This window comes from Chiloscyllium plagiosum, unplaced genomic scaffold (assembly GCF_037043375.1).
Source record: "Chiloscyllium plagiosum isolate Xiang-an unplaced genomic scaffold, Cpla_swu_hap1 HiC_scaffold_14, whole genome shotgun sequence".
Taxonomy (NCBI): Eukaryota; Metazoa; Chordata; class Chondrichthyes; order Orectolobiformes; family Hemiscylliidae; genus Chiloscyllium; species Chiloscyllium plagiosum.
This window is the reverse complement of record NW_028270152.1, coordinates 76,277,791-76,304,107: the sequence shown is the minus strand read 5'-3', so window position 1 is coordinate 76,304,107 and position 26,317 is coordinate 76,277,791. Positions and strand designations below refer to the sequence as shown.

Below are 26,317 nucleotides of genomic sequence, written 5' to 3'. Positions count from 1 at the left end.
CTTTTCATAAGACAAACCCTACAATCGAGGCAGCATCCTGATAAATCTCCTCCACACCTTCTCTAAAGCATCTACATCCTTCCTATGAGGCGACTAGAACTGGACACAATATTGCAAGTGTGGTCTAACCAGGGTTTTATAGAGCTGCAGCAAAACCTTGCAGCTCTTAAACTCAATCCCCCTGTTAATGAAAGCCAAAACATCGTATGCCTTCTTAACAACCCTATCAACTTGGGTGGCAACTTTGAGGGATCTATACATGTGGATCTGAAGAACCCGTTGTTCCTTCACACTGCCAAGAATCCTGCCTTTAACCCTGTATTCACCATTCAAATTCAATCTTCCAAAATGAATCACTTCTCATGTATCCAGATTGAACTCTATCTGCCACTTGTCAGCCCAGTTCTGCATCCTGTCAGTGTCTTGTTGTAGCCTGTAAAAGTCCTCGATACTATCAACAACACCACCAACCTTTCTGTCATTGGCAAACTTACTAACCCATCCTGCCAATTCTTCATCAGTCATTTATAAAAACTACAAAGGGCAGGGGCCCAAGAACACCACTGGTCACTGACCTCCAGGCGGAATACTTTCCACTCACTATCTCTCGTTGTCTTCTTTTGGCCAGCCCATTCTGTATCCAGACAGCCAAATTTCCCTGTATCCCATACCTCCTAACTTTCTGAATGAGCCTACAGTGGAGAACCTTATCAAATGCCTTACTGAAAAAATCCATATACACCACATCCACTGCTCGACCTTTGTCAACTTGTCACATCCTCAAAGAACTCAGTAAGGCTTGTGAGGCATTACCTGCTCCTCACAATGCCATGCTGACTATCTTTAATCAAATTCTGTTCTTCCAAATAGTCATAAATCCTATCTCTCAAAATCCTTCCCAGTACCTTGCTTACAACAGATGTAAGACTGACTGGTCTGTGATTCCCAGGGATTTCCCTACTCCCTTTCTTGAACACAGGAATAACATTCGCTTGTCTCCAATCAGCCGATACTACTCTCGTGGAAAGTGAGATCTTCTCTACAGACACATCTATCTTCCCCTCTGACTTTCTCATTTCTATCCTGCATTCCAAATTCCCTTTCCAACTGTTCCAGTCTCCAAAATGACCATTCCAATCTTTTCCTAGAGGGTTATTTTTGAGCAAAATGGAGTCTCAGCTATAGACTTGGATGACCCCTGGGAAATTAGCTTCACAAAGTTCCACTTCTGTTACGAGCAACTGTGACAGACGTGCCTGAAAGGCTTTGGGACTCAGACATAAAAATGACAAGGAATACAAGGAAAGCAATCACAGAATTATACAGTATAGAAGAAGTCCTTTGGCCCATTATATCTATACACTACTACCTCCACTAGCCCCACTTTCCCACACCAGGCTGATAGCCTTGAATGTTATGACACTTCATCTGCACATCAACATTTTTTCAAGTTTATGAGGTTATCTGCTTCAACTGTCCTCAAAGGCAGTGCATTCCAGACACTCATGACCCTGTTGGTGGAAAGATTTTCTTCAATTTCCTCTAAATGCTCCTGCTAGAGGTCCTCTGCTCCTCCTGTTCTTTTTCTTTCCTATTCCGTTTTCTTTCTTTCTCATTGTGAGGGCAGTGAGTCCAGGGTAATCATGAAGGCAGTGATCCCCGGGTAAATATGAGGGCAGGGAGCCCTGGCTAAACATAAGAGCAGAGAGCCCCGAGTAAACACAAGGGCAGTGAGCCCCAGAGGAGCGTGAGGGCAGTGAGCCCCAGGAAAACACGAGAGCAGTGAGCCCCAGAGGAGCGTGAGGGCAGTGAGCCCCGGGTAAACACGAGAGCAGTGAGGCCCAGAGGAGCGTCAGGGCAGTGAATGTGAGGAAAGTGAGTGTGAGGGCAGTGATCCCCAGAGGCGCGTGAGGATAGTGGGCCCCAGAGGAGCACAGAGGGCAGTGAGCCCCAGAGGCGCATGTGGATAGTGGGTTCCAGATAAACACGAGGGCAGTGAGCACCTGAGGAGCTTGAGGGTAGCGAGCAGTGCATGGGGAGTGAGGCCCGGAGTAGTACACCGGCAGTAAGTCTTAGAGCAGCATGTAGGCAGCGAGTCCTAGGTGGAGATGGGTGCAGGGCATCAAATTCTGGAACTTATCTTGGAGCAGTTGAATGCTGGTACAGAGCAGTCTTGGAATGCTGTGGGGATGGGCTTTGAAATGGGGTCTAGCATGGGCAGACTCACCATGTGTGGAGGCCCTGTGCTGAGCTGCTACAATGTCATGCTTATTTGAAATTTTTTACCTGACTGTGATGTCAATCCTTTAATGATGTCCTATTTAACAATGACACCATAAGAAGCAGATAAGGTAAAAGCTTTTCACTGTACTTCAACAATAGGGTACACATGACAATAAAGGATATTCTATTCTAAACCTTTCACTTTAAAACTATGCCCCTTTGGTACTGACCCTTGAATTAGAGGAACGGCTATTTTCTGTCCACCATGTCCATGTCCGTCAATCTTGTATACTCTATCAGATTTCTGAAGAAGGGCTTATGCCCGAAACGTCGATTCTCCTGTTCCTTGGATGCTGCCTGACCTGCTGCGCTTTTCCAGCAACACATTTTCACCTCTCATCTCCAGCATCTGCAGCCCTCACTTTCTACTCTATCAGATTCCACCACAACCTTCTCTGCTCTAAAGAAAACAATCCGAGCTTGTGCAACCTTTCTTCATCATTGGAATGCTCTATCCTTGGCAACGTTCTTGTAAATCTACTCTGTAGCCTCTCCAGTGCATGCATATCCTTCCTGTGCTGACCAGAACTGCACACAGTTCACAAGCACCCCAAGATCTCTCTGAACTTCTTAGTGTCTTGCCATTAATTGCGGACTCCCTTGAATTATTAGTTTTTCTAAAGTGCATCACCTCACATATATCAAGGTTAAATTCCATCTACAACTGATCTGCCCATCTGATCAATCTCCTCCTATATCCTCGTATAATCTAATGCAATGCTCCTCACTGCCAACTACCCAGCCAATCTTTGTGTCATCTGCAAACTTACTAATCATCACTTCCAAATTCTTATCTATATTGTTTACAGAGGAACCTCAATTAGCCGGCATTTGATTATCTGAATTTCAGATTATCCGAACAAAATCACAAGGTCTCGATGTTTGGCTAAACTGTGTTATCCGGCATTCGATTATCCAAACAAAATACTCCCCGCCCGTGTCGTTCAGATAATCAAGGTTCCTCTGTATATATATCACGATCAACAGGGGACGCAACACTGACCCCTGTGGTACACCATTGTACAACAGGCTATAGTCACACAAACAGCCTACCACTACTCTCTGTCTCTTGCTACTACAGGTCGTTCTGCTACAATGCGACAGTTGTGTTCCTCTGCAACTTCGTGCTATACAAAATCATGTTATGGAAAACTTATAGAAAATCATGCTAACAAAGGTTGCTAATAGGAAATCACTACACCTGTTCAGTAGAAAGCTCGCGTTCTCCAAACAACATCCATAATTCATCAATCGCATTATAGCCAATTTGTGCTGATGAAACACGCGTTAAAGTAGAATGATCTGTATGTCAATTTTGATCCAGCTTGTTAAGTACTCTAGATCCCATGAACGGTTACATTCTCTACCAGTTTCCCATGTCGGACCTAGTCAAAGATCCTACTGGTATCCATATAAGTACACCAAATGCCCTACCCTTATGGGCGGCACAGTGGTTAGCACTGCTGCCTCACAGCGCCAGAGACCCAGGTTCAATTCCCACCTCAGGCGACTGACTGTGTGGAGTTTGCACATTCTTTCCGTGTCTGCGTGGGTTTCCTCCGGGTGTTCCGGTTTCCTCCCACAATCCAAAAAATGTGCAAGTTAGATGAATCGGCCACGCTAAATTGCCTGTAGTGTTAGGTGAAGGGGTAAATGGGTCTGGGTGGGTTGCGCTTCGGCAGGTTGGCGTGGGGCCGAAGGGCCTGTTGGGCCGAAGGGCCTGTTTCCACACTGTAAGTAAACTAATCTAATCTCTACACTTGATTACCTCCTTGGAAAATTCAACCAGATTCCCTCTGTCAAAGTCAGGCTGACTATCCCTGAACAAACCTTGCTTCCTTAAAGGAGATTAATGTTCCCCTTCCCTATTTTCTCTAATAGTTCCTCTTCTACTGATGTTAGACTCTCAGTTCCCAGGTTTATCTTAATCACCATTTTTGTAAAGTGGAACCAAATTAACTGTCTTCCAGTCCTCTGGTACCTCCTCTGTGGTCAGAGATGATTTAAAAATTTGAGTCAGGGACTCTATAATTTTCTTCCTCATCTCCCGCAGTAGTTTAGGATACAACTCATCTGGACCTGGAGATGTGTTCACTTTTAAACCTGCTAAATCTCCAATATCTCCTCATTCCCTAAATCAAACTGTTCACGAGCCTCACGGTCCATCTTTTCAAATTCTGTACTTGCAACCTCCTCCCCAATAAAGACAGATGTGAAGTACTCATTTAACACTCTGCAATGTCTTCTGTCTTTATTCACAGATTTCCTCCTTGGTCCCTGATGGATCCTACATTTTCCATGATTACTCTCTTCCCCTTGATACACTTGAGGTTGGAATTCTATCCAATCTTGTCCATCAGCATTTTCTCATTTCCCCCTCCCTGCTCTCTTATTTGTTTTTGAGATCCCCCTGCACTTTCCATACTCCAAGGGTCTTTGTTGTTTTGTTCCCTTTTTCACCTGTTATACATCTCCCTATTGTTTTTTTTTAATCCAGTCCCAAATATTCCTAAACATTCAGGGTTCTCTGCGATTGTTATTCTTACATTTCACCCTAAAGGGAATATGTTCAGCCTGTAGTCTCCCCAGTACCTTTTTGAATGTGTCACAATGTTCTGCTATAATTTACCCTCAAGTATCTGCACTCAGTCTATTTTTGCCAGTTCCTACCTTATTTTAACAAAACCTCCTTTACTCCAATCCAAAATCTGTTTTTCCAGACCATCTTACTCCATTTCTATAATAAACTTAAAATGTATTGTGTGGTGACTGCTTTCACTAAAATGCTCCCAACTGTCACCCCAGAGATAGAAGAGGCATTAGTTTTAATGCTTAAGGAATGTATCAACTCAATGATGAGCAAGGATATGAGAGGTTTTGGAGATTTTATGGGTAGAATTATGAAATCAAAAAGTATTCAGTACTGTACTGAGAATTGTGTGCAAGTACTGCAGGAGTAGCTGTAAATTGGTAGTTTGCATAAATGCTGAGTTTAAGCATGTAGTAAAACAGAGTGGGATAAGCAGACAGGCACATGCCAGAAAGGTAATGAATTGCTACATGCGGGATAGTTTTCTAAAGCAGCATGTTTATGAACGAACTAGATGATATCATAGTAGATTTAATACTGAGTGATTAACCAAATTGATTTACAACCTAATGGTGCATGAAAATTTACCTTACAGTGATCATAATACAATTAAGTTCAATATTATGTTTGAAAAAAGGGAATCTAACTTGAAAAGAATGAGACAGACACTGTTCACTGTAAACTGAACAAATATGTATATGTGTGAAACAACCGAAAATCAGTGCAAGTGTTTATAACAAAACTGAATGTAATAAGGAACAAGTTTATACCACTAAAGGGTAAGAATTATACTTGCTAAAAAAGATAACCATGACAAATAAAACGGGTGAGGAACAATATGAAACTAAAAGGGAAAGCATTCAACAATGTTAATATTTGCAGAACCTCAAGTAATTATAAGAGATGCAAAGAACAAGAAACGGTGACAAAGCAGATATTAAGAGCTACAAAAATGGACTATGAAGAGAAGCTCTCAAGAGATGCAGAAATCAATTCAAGAAATTTCTGCCTTTGCGAATAATGCGAGTACCCATCTGGTGTGTATAACAAGCACATACACTCCCTTCCACTACACAATGACCATGTGTCAGTTTTGCACCTTAAAATCAGACATGGCCCCATTGAATCTCCAGTTCTATTCCCCACACTCTTCTGGGTTAAATGGCTAGTTTTGGTGTGAATTAATGTATCAGAAATTACAATTCAATGTGAAATCAATGACAACATAATGTTGTGCACAAAGCACACACAGGCTGAACCAGTGGATGCTGGTTCACTGTCAGGAAAAGACAGTGTGCCCAGCTAAGTTAAAAAGCAAAAATAAATTTTGGATGTCAGAAATCTGCAATTAAAACAGCAAGGAATGGAAATACTCAACAAGTATGGCAGAAACTGTGCAGAAGGAAACAGAGTTTACAATTTTTTTTAGTTGAATATGATCCTTCAACAGAAAGTGTGGGTTAAACCAATGAGTACTTACACATCTACTATAATCATCATGTCCTTGGGGGATGAGGCACCTTGAATATACCTACAAAGAAATGAAGTCAGAAAAAGGCTGCTTAGTCCCCAAAAGCTTCAGTTCAACAAAGTCAATGAAAATTATGTGAGGCACCTTGCGGTCAATAGTTCTGTTGAGGAAACCAATTACTTTGAAAAATAGATTTAGCTACTGCACTGACGAGTTGAATAATAATTTATCTTTCCAAAACGGAGCCTGTGAATGCTGCATCATTATTAGGAACAGTTCCAGCATCTGCTTTCATACCACACATGAAACATCAAGATCAATTAAATATACAGTCCCATTATGAGCATTTTGCAGCAAAGTACACAACCTGCTGCATGCACATCCTGATCAGTAATATTAGCAGACTTTAGGTTCACACCCTTGGGTGTGTGGTACGTACACTGTGCTCACACCCTTGGGTCTGTAAGGCGTACTCTGCATTCACACCTCTGAGTATACAGTGCACATTCTGCACTCACACCCCCTGCAGTATACACTGCACTCAAGTCTGCAGTACACATTTTGCTCTTACATGACAACTCTCCATGCCCTCTGTGCTGCTCAGTCACTCACTTGACTCACCCCCACCTGCACCAAAACTAATAGGTAACAGTAAAAGTGCCACCCGCTTTCATCGCTCTTAAAACCTGGTTCATTTCATTTGAGAAGGAAAGCAGTCCCCAACAGGACAAGAAGAGTCAAATGGATGTTGGGTTGCTCAACATTTACCTCCACAACTCAGCATCTTGACCTGGACCCCTAGTTCACTAGCCAAATCAAAAACCACTGGTCTGTTATTGATTAACTAGGTGGAACCAGAGTGAAGGTTTGTCCCTCGACTTGACTGAGGCTAGCTGACAACCATGTTAAGCTCCTTCCTTTGTGTATGTGCCACATGACAATGCAAGACAGAAGTAATATTAGCTTTGCTTCTCTGGCTGAAGCAGCAAAGCACAAAAAGACAAAGTAACATCTGCCATGAGCAACCACATATGGTCAGAGTGACTGAATGCTGTAACAGTGAGCAAAGAGCCTGAGATGTAGCCTCTTCCAGTCCACAAACTGGGTATGTGTCCCTGAGCGCAGTGTCCTTGCTGCACCATGACAATGCAAGTTACTGGTGCAGACACAGTGCAGCATTAATTTGCAGAAGTGTCCTGCAAGTAATCTGAGAAGTGCCATGAGGGTCTTTATAGAGTCATAGAGTCCTACAGCATGGAGACAGGCCCTTTGGTCCAAACTGGTCCATGCCGACCAAAATTTCCATCCACACACACCCCATTTCCCTGCACTTGACCCATATCATTCTGAAACCTTTCCCATTCATGCAATTGTCCAAATGCCTTTTAAATGTCATTAATGTATCCACATCAACTACCTTTGCTGGTAGCTCATTCTGTGTGCATACCCACCCTCTGTGTAAAAATGTTGCCCTTCAGGTTCCCTTCTATTCTTTCCCCTCTAACCTTGAACTGATGCCCTCTAGAGTCATAGCCATAGAGATGTACAGCGCAGAAACAGACCCTTCGGTCCAACCTGCCCATGCTGATCAGATATCCAAACTTAATCTAGTCCCACCTGCCAGCATTTGGCCCATACCCCTCCAAATCCTTCCTATTTATACACCCATCCAAATGCCTTTTAAATGCTGTAATTGTATCAGCCTCCACCACTTCCTCTGGCAGCTCATTCCATACACGTACCACCCTGTGTGTGAAAAGGTTGTCTCTTAGGTCCCTTTTATATATTTTCCTTCTCACCCTAAACCTATGCTCTCTAGTTCTGGACTCCCCCATCCCAGGGAAAAGACCTTGTCTATTTATCCTATCCATGCCTTTCATGATTTTATAAATCTCTATAAGGTCACCCCTCAGCTTCCGACGCTCCAGGGAAAACTCTTCCTACAGCTCAAATCATCCTCTTGGAAATCTTTTCTGAACATTTTCAAGTTTCACAACATCCTTCCGACTTGAAGGAGGCCAGAATTGCACACAAGTCTCCCCAGTGATTCCTGATGAAGGGCTTTTGCCCGAAACGTCGATTTTACTGCTCCTCGTAAGCTGTCTGAACAGCTGTGCTTTTCCAGCACCACTAATCCAGAATCTCGTTTCCAGCATCTGCAGTCATTGTTTTTACCTGGAAGATGACAGGAAGCAAGTAATGCTTGTGGGATTAAATTGCATCAATTTCAATGCAAGAGGGCTGACAGGTAAGGCTGGTGAATTCAGGGCATGGATAGGATGTGGGACTGGGATATTGTAGCCATTACAGAAACATGACCAAGGGAGGGACAGCACTGGCAGCTTAATGTACCAGGTACAAGTGCTTTAGGTGGGACAGAGGTGGTGGAAAGAAGGGACGAGGAGTTGCATTTTTGATTAAGGTGAGTTTCACAGCAGTAATCAGAAACTAAATAACTGAAGAATCATCCATTGAGGCTTTGTGGATGGAACTAAGAAATAAGAAGGGGCTGGTGACGTTAGTGGGATCATACTATAGGCCCCCCAAATAGTCAACAGGAAGTAGAGGTACGAATATGCAGGGAGACTGGGGAGACAGGCAGGAGAATAGTGTTGTCATAGTTGGAAATTTTAATTTTCCTAACATAGACAGGGACTGCCAGAGTGTTAAGGGCTTAGCTGGGATGGAATCTTTTAACTGCATTCAGTGAAATTTCCTCAAGCAGTATATAGAGGGTCCTACTCAGGGAGGTCAAACCTTGACCGACTCTTGGGAAATATGGCAGGACACGTTACGGCGGTGACAGTAGGGGAGCACTTTGGGACTGGTGGCCATAGTTGTATTAATTAATCCTGATGAAGGGCTTTTGCCTGAAACGTCAATTTTACTGCTCCTCGGATGCTGCCTGAACTGCTATGCTTTTCCAGCATCACTAATCCAGAATCCTGTCATCTTCCAGCCTGACCCATCTCCTCACTTTACTATTTCTGATTACTGTATCTCCTTTCAGCCTTGCACTTCCCTCTCTTCTGTTGAGGATCCCACCCTCACCCCCGCCAATCTAATTTAAACTCTTCCTTGTAGCACTAGCAAACCTGACTGCAATGATGTTGGCGCATATCGGATCCTAGTGTCAGTGGGTGTGAGATGTGTGTGACCAGTGACCGAGCCCTGAATATTGGTACTCATTCAGTACAAATGGTAGGTGAATCCAACACAAACTTCTGGTTTCCAGAGAAAGTCTTTTTGGTATCTAGCTTGTTTGGTGAGTTTGCAAGATAAAAAGCTGAAGATAAATTATATAGATAGGGCCCTGAACAAGGCATTTAACAAAGAATAATTACTCTTCAGTGGCAATTTATTGTTGCCTAGCCAGAAACTCACCACAACAGTTGTGAAAAGTGAGATGACAGAGCAAGAGGGCCCTTGTGTCGCTAGCTCCGAGCCAGAACGTCTGAGTTCATATCTCACTTACTCCTGAAGTATGCAATAATATCTCAGAATAGGTTGATTAGAAAATGCTTGCCAAACTCACCAAACTCTAAAAGGTAAAGCAAGATACTCCTTATGTTGAGATTAGCCTCGTTAGACCTCCTGTTCAATTATGTCACAATTCTTTCCAAAGCCCACGTCATCCTGTAAGATTCCACCCCCTCTGTTCACAAACCTGGGTTCATGTGACAGATATTAATAAAAAAAAACTCTCAGCTATCTAATTCCCAGATTTGGAGGATTATTAGAGTAAATATTGTATCAGTAAAAATGAAATGTATCACATTGATTATAAACCTTTTACATTTATATTTGAGATGCTTATTGTAAAAGTTATTGCAAATATACAGTGTGTTTTTTATATATATGGAAAACTTAACATAATAATAGATAGAGTAACTATCATTAATTAACTGTTCCAATATTGTAACATCCCATAAAGACACCCCTTGGCAAAAATGCAAATTCAGAAAAACAGAATTGTCTCACAGATGAACCCAGTGACAGAGATAAGACTCAGTTTCTAGCTGTAACTGAGAGAGTGAAAAGATAGTTTCTACTTCTTGAAAACTCAAGCAGATTCTACCCTGTTGTGACTCCAACAGCAACTGCTTAAAGCCACAACTATAAGAAAAACCAGAAATCTAAGTCTGTGACAGCTGGTTACATTCATCAGGGCTGTTTCTATTGTTCCAACTTTTAAAACAAAACCCAAGGCCTCACAGGCGGTTTACTTTACTGACTTGCCAAGTTGACAGCTGGGCACCTCTGTCTTAAAACCTCTCTTTTAAAAAAAAGGAAAAATAACCTCTTAAAGGTTTTTAATATGTGTTAAATAGGTATTGCTTTTATTGATGTGACTGGCTACAAGTAAATGGTGTTGCAATTAATTAATTTTGATAATTAAAATCTGAAAAAAAATCTAATGATGTGATATTCTGCTGCTTTTCAAAGATTGAAAGTTGGTCCTTAGGATGTATAGGATGGACAAATTGCCAAAATAATTTACAGATCATTTCTAAAAATTTGTTATCCTCGGCTCACTGGAAGTATATCCGGGTCTCCAGAAGGTAAGTAGTAAGTCTCCCAGTGAAGAAACTAAAGTATTCAGAAGAAAAGAGGGAGAGAAAATCCCAAAATATCATTAAATGCAACTAATAAGGGTTGATGAAGAATTCAAATAAAGTGAAAATGATGGCACAAATGTATAATGCGTTTGGAGTTGTGCTTCAGACCTCACTAAGATTTATGTACCTGTGATTCTGACATATCTTTTTCATCTACTTTAGGATGAAGTACATCCAAAGGATTGGATATAGTGATGAGGTTTTCAACAAGTTTTGAATGGGTATATCTAAATCCTTATTTTACCACATCCTTGCTTGAGGTCTGCCCTTAGTCGGTTTTGTGACATTTAGCAATTGGGACTGTATGGGGCTTGGCCACAACTGTATGAATTTGCATTAAGTTGACAATCAGGCTATAAAGTGCATGGGAGTAATTAAGGGCTACGGGGTAAGTGAGCATGGGGTCATGTGAATGAATACGGGCTGATATGGTGTGAGGGGTAAATGCAAAAGGGCATAAATCTTAACAAAACAACTGGGATGAGATCCCAGAGAATAATGTCAGCTTTTTAAACAGACCGTGTCAGCAGCCTCCAATGTGGGTCCAAAAGCATTGGAACCAATTTTGTCCATCTATTCCAACCAGGAAGTGTTCTGACTCCTGCTATCCCTCACCCTGTGAGCAGAAATCAGATCCATTATCTCTCTATGGGGCTCTGTGCTAGATTTTATTTGATGATATTCCTGTGAACTTCAGGATATCATAAACTGTCTATACAAATACAAACTGTCATTGAGGGCATTGTGATTGCTGCCATAAATACTTTTCCATGTTTGCTTGCAAACAACCTCTTTCCCCTTGACTACGAACTAGAGCAAGCATAATCCTGACCACCCTTAATGGGGGTAGTGTACAGCTCTGTAGTAAGGCCACTTTCTATCCCCACTCCTCCCTGAAAGGAAGAGCTTGTAAAATCACCTCTTATGTATTGCAACTGAAAGGAGTGCCTTAAAGCTCTGGGAAAGAATAAGTTTATGAAGATCGGGGAGAAGAAATCAAGCTTTAACACTATGAACATAGGATACCACTCAGCCTGTGATAATATTGCATGACTCCACATTAACCTGACTGTACCGCCATGGTTAACTTAGTTGATTCACTTTCTCTGGCAATGTGAAGGCCAAGTGCACTGATGCTGAGTCCATGCTATCACTCTGACCTTTTGGAGATCTTGAGAAAACATAATACTGACTTCTCCCCTGTCAGAATTTGCAAAGCATAGAAACTATTCTGCTGCAGCTAACAGCTTGCTGGGTGCAGAGTGACATGTTAGCAAAAACTATTCATTGCTTTCCGAAATTTTAATCCCTTTTGATTAACTTGATCTGCAGGAAAATAAAGCTTCCCAACAAAAGATGGGCACTTTTTCATTCTTTTGCAATCAGACATTTTTAAAACCATGCAGGAAAATAAAGTTTTTGGTTACTAACTGGATGCAGTGATATTGTAACGTGGGTTTGACTATTCTCCATTCAGCATCAAAAATACAGGATCAACGTCGAGCCAATTAGGGACCAAAATGGGGCTTTACACATGCACGAAAGATGCATAGCTGCGGCATTAAATGAATATGTTGCATCTATCTTTACTTAGAAGACAAATGCTGCCCAGGCCATTATTATAGAGGAGAAAACTCAATCACTAAAAGGGATTAAAATTTATGAGGAAAATGTATTTGATAAGCATCACTGCTATAAATTGACAAGGCCACCGGAACCGGATCAGATGCCTTCAAGAATACTGGAGGAAGTGAGAGCTGAAATTTCAAAGGCACTGGCAATAATCTTTCAATCTCCTCTGAATTCAGGAATGGCGTAGAGGGCTGGAGAATTTGACACATTAGGGCCTTGTTCAAAAATTTGGTACAGCAATTACAGAGCAGTCAGTTTCATTTTAGTCATGAGGAAATATCTAGAAAAAAAATACTCAGGATAAAACTAACAGTCATATGGAAAAATCTAGGTTAATTCAGAAGAGTCAGATTTGTTAAGAGAAAATCATGTGTGACAAACTTGCTGGAGTTTTTTTGAAGTAACAAGGGTGACTGATGAGGGCAAGGCAGTTGATTTGGTGTACATGGACATTCAGAAGGTGCCCAATTTAGTGCCACACAACAGACGTGTGAGGAAAGTAATAACACATGGAATAAAAGGATCAGTAGAAGCTTTGCTATAAATTGGCTGAGGGATAGGGAAAAAGAGTAATCGTCAATGGATATTTTTCATATTGGAGGAAGGTTTATTGTGGAATTCCGCAGGGCAGTATTGGAACTACTGATTTTCCAAATGCACATTAATGATATAGATCTTGGTGTGCATGGGTCAAAGTTTGTGGATGACACCAAATCTAGGAGAATTATACACTGTAAAGAGGACAGTGAAGAAGTTCAAAAGAAAATTGACACCGCTGGAGCAGGTGGATAGGTAGCAGATGAAATTTAATGCAGACAGGTGGATCCACTTTGGCACAAAGAACATGGAAAGACAAAATAAAATAGGGTGTATTGTTCTAAATGGTGCACATAGGTGCTTATGGTAGGCAGAGCAGGGAGAGAGAGAGAGAGCTGTTGTTAATAAAGCAAAACAGTATTCTAGGCTTTAAAGGATAAGAACAAGGAGGTTCTGCTGAACCCATACAGGACACTGGTCAGACCTCAGCTGGAGTACTGTGCACAGTTCTGGGCTCTGCACCTATAGGAAGGATGTGAATTCATTGGAGAGGGTGCAGCAGAGATTTTGGAAAATGGTTCCAAGAATGCAAAACTTCAGTTATCAGGTTAGCTAGGAGAAGTTGGGACAGTTTTCCTCGACAATGAGAAGGCCGAGGGGAGATTTGAGAGAAGATTTCAGAGTGGATTAGGAGAAACTGTTCCTACTTCTAAAATGATTAAGAACTGGGGGCACAGTTTTAACATGTTTTGCAAAGGAAGTAAATGCAAGACAGAAAAACGTCTTCATAAAGTGAGTAGTTTGGGTTTGAGATGAGCTGCCTGGAAATGTGGTGAATTCGGAACCACTTGATGATTTGAACAGAAACAAATGTGCAGGTTCAGGGGAAAAGGCAGGACATTTATACTAAGTCACAAGGCTCAGAGAGGCAGTGCACACGTCATCACCGAATGACATGTTTTTGAACCATAACAAATCTGTGATGTCTGGAATGTTGGATATGTGATCGGACCTACACTCATAATGCTTGCTATGGGTACAATGCAGCTGTGGTTAGGCAGAAGGGTGATGGAGAACATCAACATCCCCCTAAGTGGTCATTCTCCTAATAAGTTAGGGGGATAACATTTCATGCCTATTAAGGAGAAGGAACACCAGCAAGGCACCACCTGGACTAAATCCCAGGGGACTCCAAGAGTGCCCTACAACTCCACTTCTCATTGTGACCCTACTGCCTCCAGTAGGTCAGGCTGAGGAGGGTTCTTTTACCTCTCAAAGAACCCTCAGCAAGCTGGAACATCTAGTCCTGGACTACCACAGGACATCCACCAAAGTCATCACAATCAACAGAGCATAAGAGCCAGCAGGTTGCCTTCATTTAAGCGGTGGCTATTAGGTTGCACCTAAGCACAGTGGCAGGATCAATTAACGAAGGTGCCACAGGTATGTTGTACAGATGAAACACTCTTTAAATATGCATTCAATTTCATTTTATTTGTATGTTATATTGTGTCATGTTGTTAGTTGCTGCAATGGTTGTTTAAAGATGTGGCATTTAATTTTCTGTTAAGTTTAAAAGTATTTGGGATGCAATATTTATCATTACATGGTCAGAAATGGCATCACTGACTCACATGATATGGTCAGAAGTTACATGATACTAGGTTATAGCCCAACAGGTTTATTTGAAATCACAAGCTTTCGCAGCCCTGCTCCTTCATTAGCAGTGTGACTTCATGTGACTTCTGACCTTGTCTATGCTAGTCCAACACTGACACCTCCACATTACATGATATTAATTGGTTTAAAGCTGGGGACTTGGAACACAGCTGGCAACTCAGTAGTTAGTGTTCACCTGATTATCATCAGACTGAGGTTGTTGCCTGGGCAGTGTATGTATTCTTTCTGGCATGTCTATGATATAGTTCCTTATAAATTATTGGCAACATTTGCTAACTGTGTTACTGAGACATGTGCGACTCCGTCCCAAATAACAAGTGAATGTAACTTCGAATACAACATACTGGTTCTGGTGTTCTGGTCTGGCTGGCACTGACATTGTAATTTTGCCTGAGCATTACTTTCGCGCCAGTAGGATGCACAATATTTAAGAATGCGCTGCCCACAAGATCAACACTGCAGCGTTTGGAGGCAGGGTCACTTGATCCGAAACTGATTTTTCTGATGCTGCCAGACCTGCTGAGCATTTCCAGCAATTTCTGTTATTTCTTTCTGACTTACAGCATCTGCAGTTCTTTCAGTTTTAATTTGTCATCATTTGACTCTTAATTACAAATTTTTATAGAATTCAAAGTCCACCATCTACCATGGCAGGATTCAAACCCGAGTCTTCAGAACATTATCTGGTTCTCTGGATTGACTGCCTAATAATACCACAAGGCCACTGTCTCCTCTATGATGACGACCTTTAGTGCTGTCAAGATGCTGCAGTCCGCTCAGAAGCTGATGACAATAAGGCTGTCCGCTATCTCATGGCATTGTTCCGGAATATGCCACTGCATCCAGAAACTTCCTCAGCAGCAGCATCATCCTTCCTTACTTCTTTTCAGAAGTGACGGCTGGCCCCTTCATCTCCCTCTTTGCAAATTCGTCTACATTTTACTGACCAAGGTTGTATTAGAAACACCGGACCACAGCAATCTTGAAGACTCTCTCAATTGAGTATTGCAGCTCTCTGCCCAAGTGGTCCAAGCATTGTAATTATCTTCAACAGTCCAATGGTGTGCTTGATTACGGCCTTAACTGAGGCAAGAGCAGCATTGTACTTATCCTCAGTTGCACTTTATGGTACCACACTGAAGTCATCGAGTCAGGGTTTTGGTGGGTATCCCCTGTCCCCAATAAGACAAACTCTTGCAGTTGGTGAGGGGGAGCAAACAATTTTGGCACCCAAGAGTTAGGGAGGATCTATGAATAATTAGAACTTTCTGGATAGTGTGAAGGGATTGTTTCTGCTCATCACAGCCTAGTTGTACATTCAGAGTGAAGGTTTTCATTAAAGAATGCTGCTGATTCCAGGGAGCTCACAAGGACATGTTTGTAGTCACACTCCCCTTGCAGCTCTGGAAATGCTGCAGTGCTACTGAATGGTATCTGCCTGGTTCTTTCAGGCTGATTTGAATTTAACCAAATTGGAATGTAAACACATTGGAAGCTTGAAAAGAGGCACTGGCAAAGCAGTTCAAAGCTGAGGTAAACTATCAGCAGTATTTGAAACTTTATTGCTGGAACAGCACAGCAGGTCAGGCAGCATCCAGGGAACAGGAGATTCGACGTTTCGGGCACAGACCCTTCTTCAGGAATGAGCAGAGAGTGTTCAGCAGGAGAAGATAAAAGGTAGGGAGGAGGGACTTGGAGGAGGGGCGTTGGAAATGTGATAGGTGGAAAGAGGTCAAGGTGAGGGTGATAGGTCGGAGTAGGATGGAGGTGGAGAGGTCAAGAAGAAGACTGCAGGTCAGGAAGGCGGTGCCGGGCTGGAGGGATTCGGCTGAGACAAGGTGGGGGGAGGGGGGATGAAGAAACTGGTGAAGTCCAAGTTCATCCCCTGTGGTTGGAGGGTTCCCAGTCGGAAGATAAGACGCTCCTCCTCCGACCGTCGCGTTGTTGTGGTTTGGCGGTGGATGAGTCCAATGACCTGCATATCCTCGGTGGAGTGGGAGGGGGAGTTGAAATGCTGTGCTACAGGGTGGTTGGGTTGGTTCGTCCCGGTGGCCCAGAGGTGCTCTCTGAATCGCTCCGCAAGTAGGCGGCCTGTCTCCCCAATATAGAGGAGGCCACACCGGCTGCAGCGGATGCAGTAGATGATGTGGGTGGAGGTGCAGGTGAATCTGTGGCGGATATGGAAGTTTCCTTTGGGGCCTTGGAGAGAAGTGAGGGGGGAGGTTTGGGCGCAAGGGAAGGTGCCGGGAGTGGAGGTTGGGTCGGTGGGGGGTGTGGATCTGACAAGGGAGTCGCGGAGGGAGTGGTCTCTACGGAAAGCTGATAGGGGAGGGGAGGGAAATATATCCTTGGTGCTGGGGTCTGTTTGGAGGTGGCGGAAGTGACGGCGGATGATGCGCTGTACATGGAGATTGGTGGGGCTCAAGGGCGGAGGAGCGGGAAGTGGAGGAGATGCGGTGGAGGGCACCGTCGACCACGTCGGGGGGGAAATTGCGGTCCTTGAAGAAGGAGGCCATCTGTGTTGTACGTATTTTGAACTGGTCCTCCTGTACAACACAGATGGCTCCTCCGCCCTTGAGCCCCGCCCCTCCAACCGCCACCAGGACAGAACCCCACTGGTCCTCACCTACCACCCCACCAATCTCCATCTCCATGAAAGTAATGCTCAGGATATATCCAGGGAATCTCCTGTTCCCTGGATGCTGCCTGACCTGCTGTGCTGTTCCAGCAATAAAGTTTCAACTTTGATCTCCAGCATCTGCAGACCTCACTTTCTCCTATCAGCAGTATTTTTGACCTTCTGCTGTTGCTTCTTGCTGATATTCTGGCCACTGTTCAGCCTTGCTCTGAGTCTCTTACAGCTGGTTCCTCTGCAGGTGCAGAATCACTCAGCCAACTTAACCCATCAACATTTCTGGCAGAGCTGATCTGAACATATTATCTGGAACAATTTAGTGGCATCTCCTTTGCGGGCCTCCTCTCTCCTGTCCTTAATATTTTTTTCACAATGCAAAGTCCTAAACCTAGCATTGGGAAGGCCATGGTCTCTATCCCCTCCACTATGATCAAAACTATCTTGGAGAATGATTACTGAGATTGCAGCCATGTCCAGTGATGCTGGAAATTGAAGCCATGACTGTGCTCCTTCATTCAATTATTACCAAGCTTCCTTCAACACCCTTGGACTTCAATGCAACATCTTTGCCTTGCCCTCAATTACGTCCCACTCACGTCCTTATCAACCATGACACTATCAGTGACTCTTGGGCTTCCCCCAGCAGTACAGAACCACTCCTCAACATTCTCTGCATTCTCTCGAATATCTTTTATAATATCTCTAATCCTAAGCTTCCCACACTTCCTCTTGAATTTCAGGCTTTTGGAATAATCAACAAAGCTATGGTATGTTAAACAACATAGCCAGAGGGAAGAGGAAAGACTATTATTAAACCATATATAACTCTGATCAGAGTTCAGTGTACCTTGGGTCGAGTTCTGATCACTGACAAACATGATAATTAAGAGATAATGCAGAGAAGATAACTGAAGTTGATCCTGAATATAGGGCTTTGAGGTTTGAGAGAAAAAACTAGAGACCCTTGGATATTTTCAGCCTTGAAAATGGTATCAAAGAGATGAAAAGATAAGCACAGGACAGCGTTTTGAATTCAGCTGCAGCAGCAGAACTAAAGGACAGAGATTGACACTGGTAACAGCCAACTTTCATATTGATATCAAGAATTCCATCTTCAAACAGAAATAGTGATTAAGACTGGGAGTGAATGGAGGACAGAGTGATGGAAGGGAAACCTTGGAATCATCTTCAAAACAACTCCATGAAGCAGTGGGAAACATAAAATGACTCTGGACAGAATACTTTAGAAGGGCTGAATGGCTTTCTTCTTTCACAAGTGTTTTGGTGTTGTGTTTGGGAAGTTGTGAAGAATTTATTCTGGCACGTTGCGTGAAAACTGATTAATTATCTGCAGTAACCAAGATAATAAACACCGACTGATTCCACTTTGAATTCATCTCAAAGATATTTAGTTTGCCCCAACTAGTCATGTCTGTGTTTATCTGCAACAGGACGTGCAAACCCGTGTCCCCACATTTCGATATTCCCCTTTCTTTTGACTCATTACTATTAACTAGCTCAACTCTAATGAATAGAGATTTACCTGACCTGGTAATTGGCTCTGATCTAATCAGCAAACACATTTCAATAAATCTTTATAAGATATATGAGTAATGTAAAGCTGAGGAAGGAGTTTATTGATGTGTTTTAAATTAATTTTCCATTACACAGGTCATTTTCATTTTATTGAAATCTCGAACATTAATTGCGTATGATTTTGCAGCACACCATTCCCATTAACCCCTCACTCACCAGGGTCTCCGTCGTACATCGTACAGATCAATCTTATTGGGAAGGCCCCAAGGAGTTGCTGCAAAGAACACAAAAAAGTTAAACAGTCTTTCTGTGATAAGTAATTCTGTGATGAGGACTGAATAAGAAAATTTGAATTGAGACATGCATTTAATTCCACATTTTTTAATGAAGGTGTGAACCTCTGCAAATTAAACTTTGCATTCTTTCAATGAACATTCAATGTAGCAAAGTTAATGCCACAAACCAAGTTAGTACCAGTTGGAACTCTGATTGTTGTGTGGTACTGTAGATAGCATCTTAGCTCTGAGCCAGAAGCCGAGTTTGGGTCTCCTCGCAGGATTTATTGCCATGAAAAGTGTGTTCCTGACATAGTCAAAGAAGTTGATTATCAACCTGAAAATCCTGGCAATTTACCCATGGCAGGTCATGAGAGCAGGACGGTCTCATGTTCAGCTAGATTAGTTTTGTAACCATAGAGCAATTCGCTCCCCCTGTTAAAGATTCCATGTACAGATCCTTCGTGTGTGTGTGTCCTGTGCTTTGAGGGATGACCAGAAGGGTCTCAAGTGCTAGCACCGAACATCATTGGATTATTCTCACTATAGAACCTCCTGTGATGGAGCCAGGAGCAGATGTCAGCTTTTCTGCTTCAATGGGCTCACATTTAATTTCCAAATATGCAAAGTAACATTTTTCAACATAGGCTTGAGCATATCACCTCCTGATTGAACAACAAGAACGCCAACGTGATATGTACTGTGCTTCTGCTCATGATTACTTATTTGAGTGTTACAATTGCCTAACTGTTCAGAGTCCCAGCTTATGGAGCAGACAAAGAGATATTTAATCTTTAAATGCAGGGTTCCTTTCTGAATTTTACATGGGCTTCATTCTGTAGTCTGGTGTCACTGACATACCTGGATAATATCTGGTCACACCTGTGGCACTACCAAAAACCTGCCAGAGCAGTGAGGGGTCCTCTTCTCGGTTACGCTTGAATACATCCTCCAGAGCAGCTGTCCAGTTCAACTCATTAAGGATAACAGTTGCTGAAAACACAAAAGACATTGAAAACATGATGCAGCTTAAGAAGATGTGACATATGGACTGTTCTTATTCCCTTCACCAACCACCAAAATAACAAAGGCCATCCTTTTCAAAAACAACAACTTTTTTAATTCTACAAACAATCATAAGCAGCAATTGTGGAATAAAGGTCTCATTGATATGTGATTACCACTGACTGCACACCCTGAAGTTCCATGTTGAACATCACTTGGAAGAAGCAAAGGATTTATTCTGGGTCGGTACTTCACCGACAGTCACCAAGTGGCTCACTAGTACTACCACTGACAGAGCTAGCCTGGTCTTGGAGGACGTAACTCCTGGACTAGGCCTGAAACAGGTGTGAGAGATCCAGGTGTGTGGAGAAACCTACATGACATCATCGTCAACTTTCTGCTCGTTGCAGATGATTCTCTCCATGACAGTACTGGTAGGAGGGAGCATCACACAGTCCTTGTGCACAGAAAGCCTGTCTTCATACTTTTGTGACATTACTAGAATTTTAAATGGGCTAGCTTCAATACAGATTTAGCAGCTTAAACTGCACATTCACGAGGCACTGTGAGCAATCAGAAGCTGAATTGTGTTCCACCAAAATATGTAACTTCATGGTTTGGCTGTGCCTGATTTTACCATTACCATTAACACAGGGTCCAAAGCATATTGAGCAGAACAGAGCATGCCAGAAATAGTACCAGGCCTGCCTAAAAATGAGGTGCCAACTTGGTGAAACCACAACACAAGATGCATGCCAAAAACCAGAAACCACAAGCTGTCAGTAGTGTCAAGTGATCTCATAACCGACAGTTCTGGAGTCTCTGTACCTAGCCATGAATATTGATGGACAATTAAAGTAGCAATGCTAAGAAGAGGCTTTATAAATCATAACACCATAAATATATGAACAGAAATTAGCATTCAGCCCATCAAGTCTGTTCTGCCATTCAATCATGGCTGATAAGTTTCTCAAGCCCATTCTCCCACTTTCTCCCTTGATCCACTTGATACTCAAGAACCTATCTGTCTTCATCTTAGATATACTCAATAGCCTGGCCTCCACAGCCTTCTGTGGCAATGAGTTCCAGAGAGTCACCATTCCGGCTGAAGGAGTTTCTCCTCATCTCCAGTCTAAAAGGTCTTCCCTTTACTCTCAGGCTGTACCCTCGGGTCCTCGTCTCTCCTAACAATTGAAACATCTCCCAAACATCTACTCTGTCCAGGACACTCAGTATTCTATATGTTTCAATTAGACCCCCCCCCCCCCATCCTTCTAAACTCCATTGAGTATAAATGCAGAGTCCTCAAACGTTCCTCATATGATAAGCTTTGCATTCCTGGAACCATTCTCATGAACCTTCTCTGAACACGCTCCAGGACCAGAACTTCCTTCCTGAGATATGGCACCACGATCGTCACCATTCTCAATGTTGGTGAATCCCATCACAGAACGATTAATAGTCAATTGCATCACATGTGCTTTCCATCAGCAGGAAGAATGAAACTACTGATGGCATTTTCACTTCTGCGCAGACAATGGAAACATCCTGGAATGGATCTTTTTCCTGGAATGGATGAGTGTCCTGGACGTTTCGGGCATGAGCCCTGAAGAAGGGCTCATGCCCGAAACGTCGATAATTCCTGAAGAAGGGCTCATGCCCGAAACATCGATTCTCCTGCTCCTTGGATGCTGCCTGACCTGCTGCGCTTTTTCAGCAACACATTTTCAGCATATCAAGCAGATATTCTAAACTGATCTGGTCCCATTTGCCACCATTTGTCCCATATCTCTCTAAATCCTTCCTATTCATTTACATGGCCTCTGGATGGGTACATGTTGTAATTTTACCTGCGTACACCACTACCACTGGCAACTCATTCCATACACGCATCACCAATGCATGAAAATGATCCACCTCAGGTCCCTTCTAAATCTTTCCCCTCTCACCTTAAATCTATATCCTCTAATTTTAGACTCCTCTACTCTGGGCAAAAGACCTTGGGTATTCATTCTATCGATGCCTCTCATGATTTTATAAATCTCTATAAGATCACCCTTCAGCCTCTGACACTCCAGGGAAAAAAGCCAAAACTTATTCAGCCTCTCCCTATAGCTCAAAATATCCAATCTCTGCAACATCCCTGTAAATATTTGCTGAATCTTTTCAAGTTTAACAACACCTTTCTGATAGCAGGGCTACCAGAATTGAACACAGCACTTGGAAAATGACCCTTTTGTTCCAACTCTTTGTTTCCTGTCTGCCAACCAGCTCTCTATCCACATCTGTACACTACCTAAAGGCCTCGCCAATGTCCTGTACAGCTGCAACATGACCAACTCCTATACTCAAAACACTGTCCTCCTGTGTACCTGTGACTCCACTTTCAAGGAAGCATGCACCTGCATCCCTAGATCTCTTTGTTGGGCAATACTCCGCAGGGTCCCACCATTAACGATATAAGTCCTGCCCTGATTTGCCTTAACAAAATGCAACACCTCATATTTATCTGAATTAAACTCCAGCTGCCATTCCTCGGCCCATTGCCCATCTATTCAAGATCTCGTTATACTCTGAGATAATCTTCTTCACTTAACTACTACACCACCAATTTTGGTGTAATCTGCAAACGTATTAACCATTCCTCCTATACTCACATCCAAATAATTTATATAAATGACAAAAAGCAGTAGACCCAGCATCAATCCTTTCCTGATATAGAGACTGGAATGTAGAAACTAGAAGCAGGAATAGGCCATTTGGCCTTTTGGGCCATCTGTGCCATTCAATGTGATCATGGTTGATACCCTACCTCAATTCCTTATTCTTACTTTCTCTGCTCCATACCTTGACTGCCTCATGAGTATCTGTTGCATTTCTCCTATGGAAGTATATCCTCTGTCAGTTAGGGAGACCAAAGCTGCACATAAAACTCTAATTGAGGGATTGCCAACTGCAGCATGCTGTATAACTGCAGTACGGCATTCCTAACTTCTGAATTTTAATACTCCTGCAATGAAAGTCAATATAACTTATGCCTTCCTGAGGGTTGTACTACTTTCTTTAACTGGTGTACAAGACACCAAGATTTCATTGTACAACTACATTTCCCAATATATCGCCATTTAAAATATTTTTTTCCTTTTTTCACATCAAAGTGTGTAATTTCACATTTATCCACATTATATTACATGTGCCATGAGTTTGCCAACTCACTCAAGTTCATTTTGATAGTTTCATGTCTTGAGGGCTATTCCAAGACAAATTGAAAGCAGCAACATTATAATACAAAGTATTGTGGTCTACAAACAGCCAAGGCCATGGAAACCTTTGCTGCCCTTCCTCCATAGTCAGAGCATCCTTTCTCAGATAAGGAAACCAGAACTATACACAGTGCTCCAGGACTGGTCTCACCAAGGCCCTGCATAACAACAGCAAGACATCCCTGCTCCTGTATTCAAATCCTCTCATTATGCCTTTTTCACTGCTTGCTGCACCTGTATACTTACATTCAGCAACCGGTGTACGAGGACACCCCACATCTCAATGCACTTGCCCTTTCCCAAACCTATCACCATTCACATAATATTCTGCCTTGTTTTCACTACAAAAGTGGATAACCTCACATTTATAGCACATCGGCCATGCATTTGCCCATTCACACAGCTTATCCAAATCATATTGAAGCATTTCTGCACCTTCCTTGCAGTTAACCCTCCCACCAGCTTTTTGTTGTCTACAAACTTGAAACTATTTAGTTCATTCCTTAATTTAATATTGTGGATAGCTGGGGTCTAAACTCTTAACTCCTGCAGCACACCACTAGTTAATGGCTGGCATTTGGAAAATGACCCATTTGTTCCAACTCTTTGTTTCCTGCCTGCCAACCAGCTCTCTATCTACATTAGTACACTACCCAAAGTTCTATGTGCTATAGTTTAACACAATAATCTGTTATATGGGATGTTATGGAAAGCCTTCTGAAAGTCCAAATAATCTATATCTACTGGCTCCCCCTGAACAATTCTACAAAATATAAACTCGAAAAATTCTAGTAGATTTGTCTAGCGTGATTTCCCTTTCATACATTCACGCTAACTCTGTCTTGCAAGTACTCTGTTCTCAAATCTTTTATAATTGGCTCTTGCATTTTCCCAACTACTGATGTTCAGGCTAACTGGTCAATGATTTATGGTTTTCTCTCAACTTCGTTTGTAAATAGTGGAGTTAAGTTAGCTACCCTATAATCGAAAATAATGTTTCCAGTGTCTATAGTACCTTGAAAGATTATGCCAGTACATCTACTGTTTCCAAGGGCACTTCTAGCTGTAACATTTGTCTTCACTAATCTTTATCTCTTGTACAATCAGTTCTGATATAACGCGATAGCTCCATTCTATGTGATGTCACGTTATAAGAAAATCGCGCAATAGCCATGCCATTTAAACTAATAGGGCTAGAATCGCGTTATAGCCAATACAGGAAAGGAAGGTTCGCATTCTACAAATAATGGTCTAAATTCTCAAATCGCGTGAAAGCCAATTCATGTTGAAGAAACACATGTTTTGGAGAACCGACTGTATCCATACACTCAAGGGGTTTGGTTAGCTCAGTTAGCTGGATGGTTGGTGAGCGAAGCCAACAGCGTGGATTCAATTCCTGCATCAGCTGAGGTTACCATGAAGATGCTCCTTCTCAATCTCACCTGAGGCTGGTAACAATCAAACTAAAACACCATCTTTTTAATGAAAGAACAGTCCTACTGTCCTCCAATCACTACAAAGTATGCTAATTACCAGACTTCCAGATGTGTTCTAGTCTAGTTCTTGAGAAACGTTATAACCACAACCCAACATGTGGGGACAGAAAATAATATAGTGCAAAGAAATAGGAGTGCACTGGCGTCTAAGAGGAGGCAAACTTCTACAAAATTTCTAAAAATGGTCTGAATGTTAAACTGATAACAATTTTCATTGTGTCTCATAGAATTTGAAAGAAGGCATGGAGTGCTTAATTTCTCAATCTCCTCTGAGAGCGCAGAGCATGGTCAGATACGCTGCTGAAACTGCCACAGTGGTTATCTTTGTGAGTCAGAGACTTGAGGGCAAATGTAATGTAAAGGGATGAGGTGAATATGTAAATAAGATAGTTGACATTGTAAGCAAAAACAGAAATTTCTGGAAAAACTCAGCAGGTCTGGATGCAGCTATGGAGACAAATCAGAGTTAACATTTAGGATCCAGTGACCCTTCTTTCAGATCCTTCTTATGCAGAAGATGGGGTGGGGGGAGGATGGAGGAGTAAGCAATAGGTGGGGATACAGTCCAAAGAGAGAGAAACACAGTTGAACAGACAAAGGAGTAGAATGTAGGCGAATGAATAGCTGCTAATGGGGACTATTAGTGGCTATCAATGGATTGTGTTACTAATTCATGTGATGACAAGGCCTAGTCTGAGGTGTTGGGGGAAGGTGCTGAAGCCCTAAAACCTGATAATGTGTCCAGAAGGCTGTAGAGTTCTGAAGCAGAAAACAAAGTGCGGTTTTTCCAATTTGCACTGAGGTTTGCTGGAGCACTGCAGCAAGCCTGAGATGCAAATGTTGGCCAGAACATGGTGGTTTGTTGAAATGGCAAGCAACAACAAGCTCAGGGACTTTTTTGCAGACAGAATGTAGGTGTTCTTTGAAGCAGTCACTCAGTCTATAATTCGTTTCCCGAACGTAAGGGAGAACACATTGTGAGCAGTGAATGCAGTAGACTATATTGAGTGAAGTGCAGGTAAGATGCTACCTCACCTGATGTGTTTGAGCCTATGGACACTTCGGAGGAAAGAAGTAAACAGGCAGGTGTTATACCTTCAATGGTGTCAGGGAAAGGTGCCGTGGGGGATGTTGGGGGTGAAGGAGGAATGGATCAGATTATCCTGGAGGGAATAGTCTTTGTGGAAAGTTGACGAGGGAGGGGAATATCTGTCTGCTATTTTTATCCCACTGGCTGGGGCAGAAATGGTAGCAAATGATCCTCTGGATGTGGATGCTGGTGGGATGGTAGGTGA

At 42.5% G+C, this 26,317-nt stretch overlaps 1 protein-coding gene across 4 annotated transcripts in view; it reads right to left on the bottom strand.

Annotated features, from left to right (window-relative positions):
- cacna2d2a (calcium voltage-gated channel auxiliary subunit alpha2delta 2a) overlaps window positions 1-26,317 on the bottom strand; it is an 824,866-nt gene that overhangs the window by 191,621 nt on the left and 606,928 nt on the right. For all 4 annotated transcript variants that reach the window (XM_043708451.2, XM_043708452.2, XM_043708454.2 and 1 more), the window contains 3 exons: window positions 20,120-20,251; window positions 19,200-19,257; window positions 6,354-6,404 (listed from right to left, as the gene is read on the bottom strand). In XM_043708451.2, coding sequence (XP_043564386.1) covers window positions 6,354-6,404; window positions 19,200-19,257; window positions 20,120-20,251 — 241 coding nt within the window. The remainder of the gene's footprint in view (window positions 1-6,353; window positions 6,405-19,199; window positions 19,258-20,119; window positions 20,252-26,317) is intronic.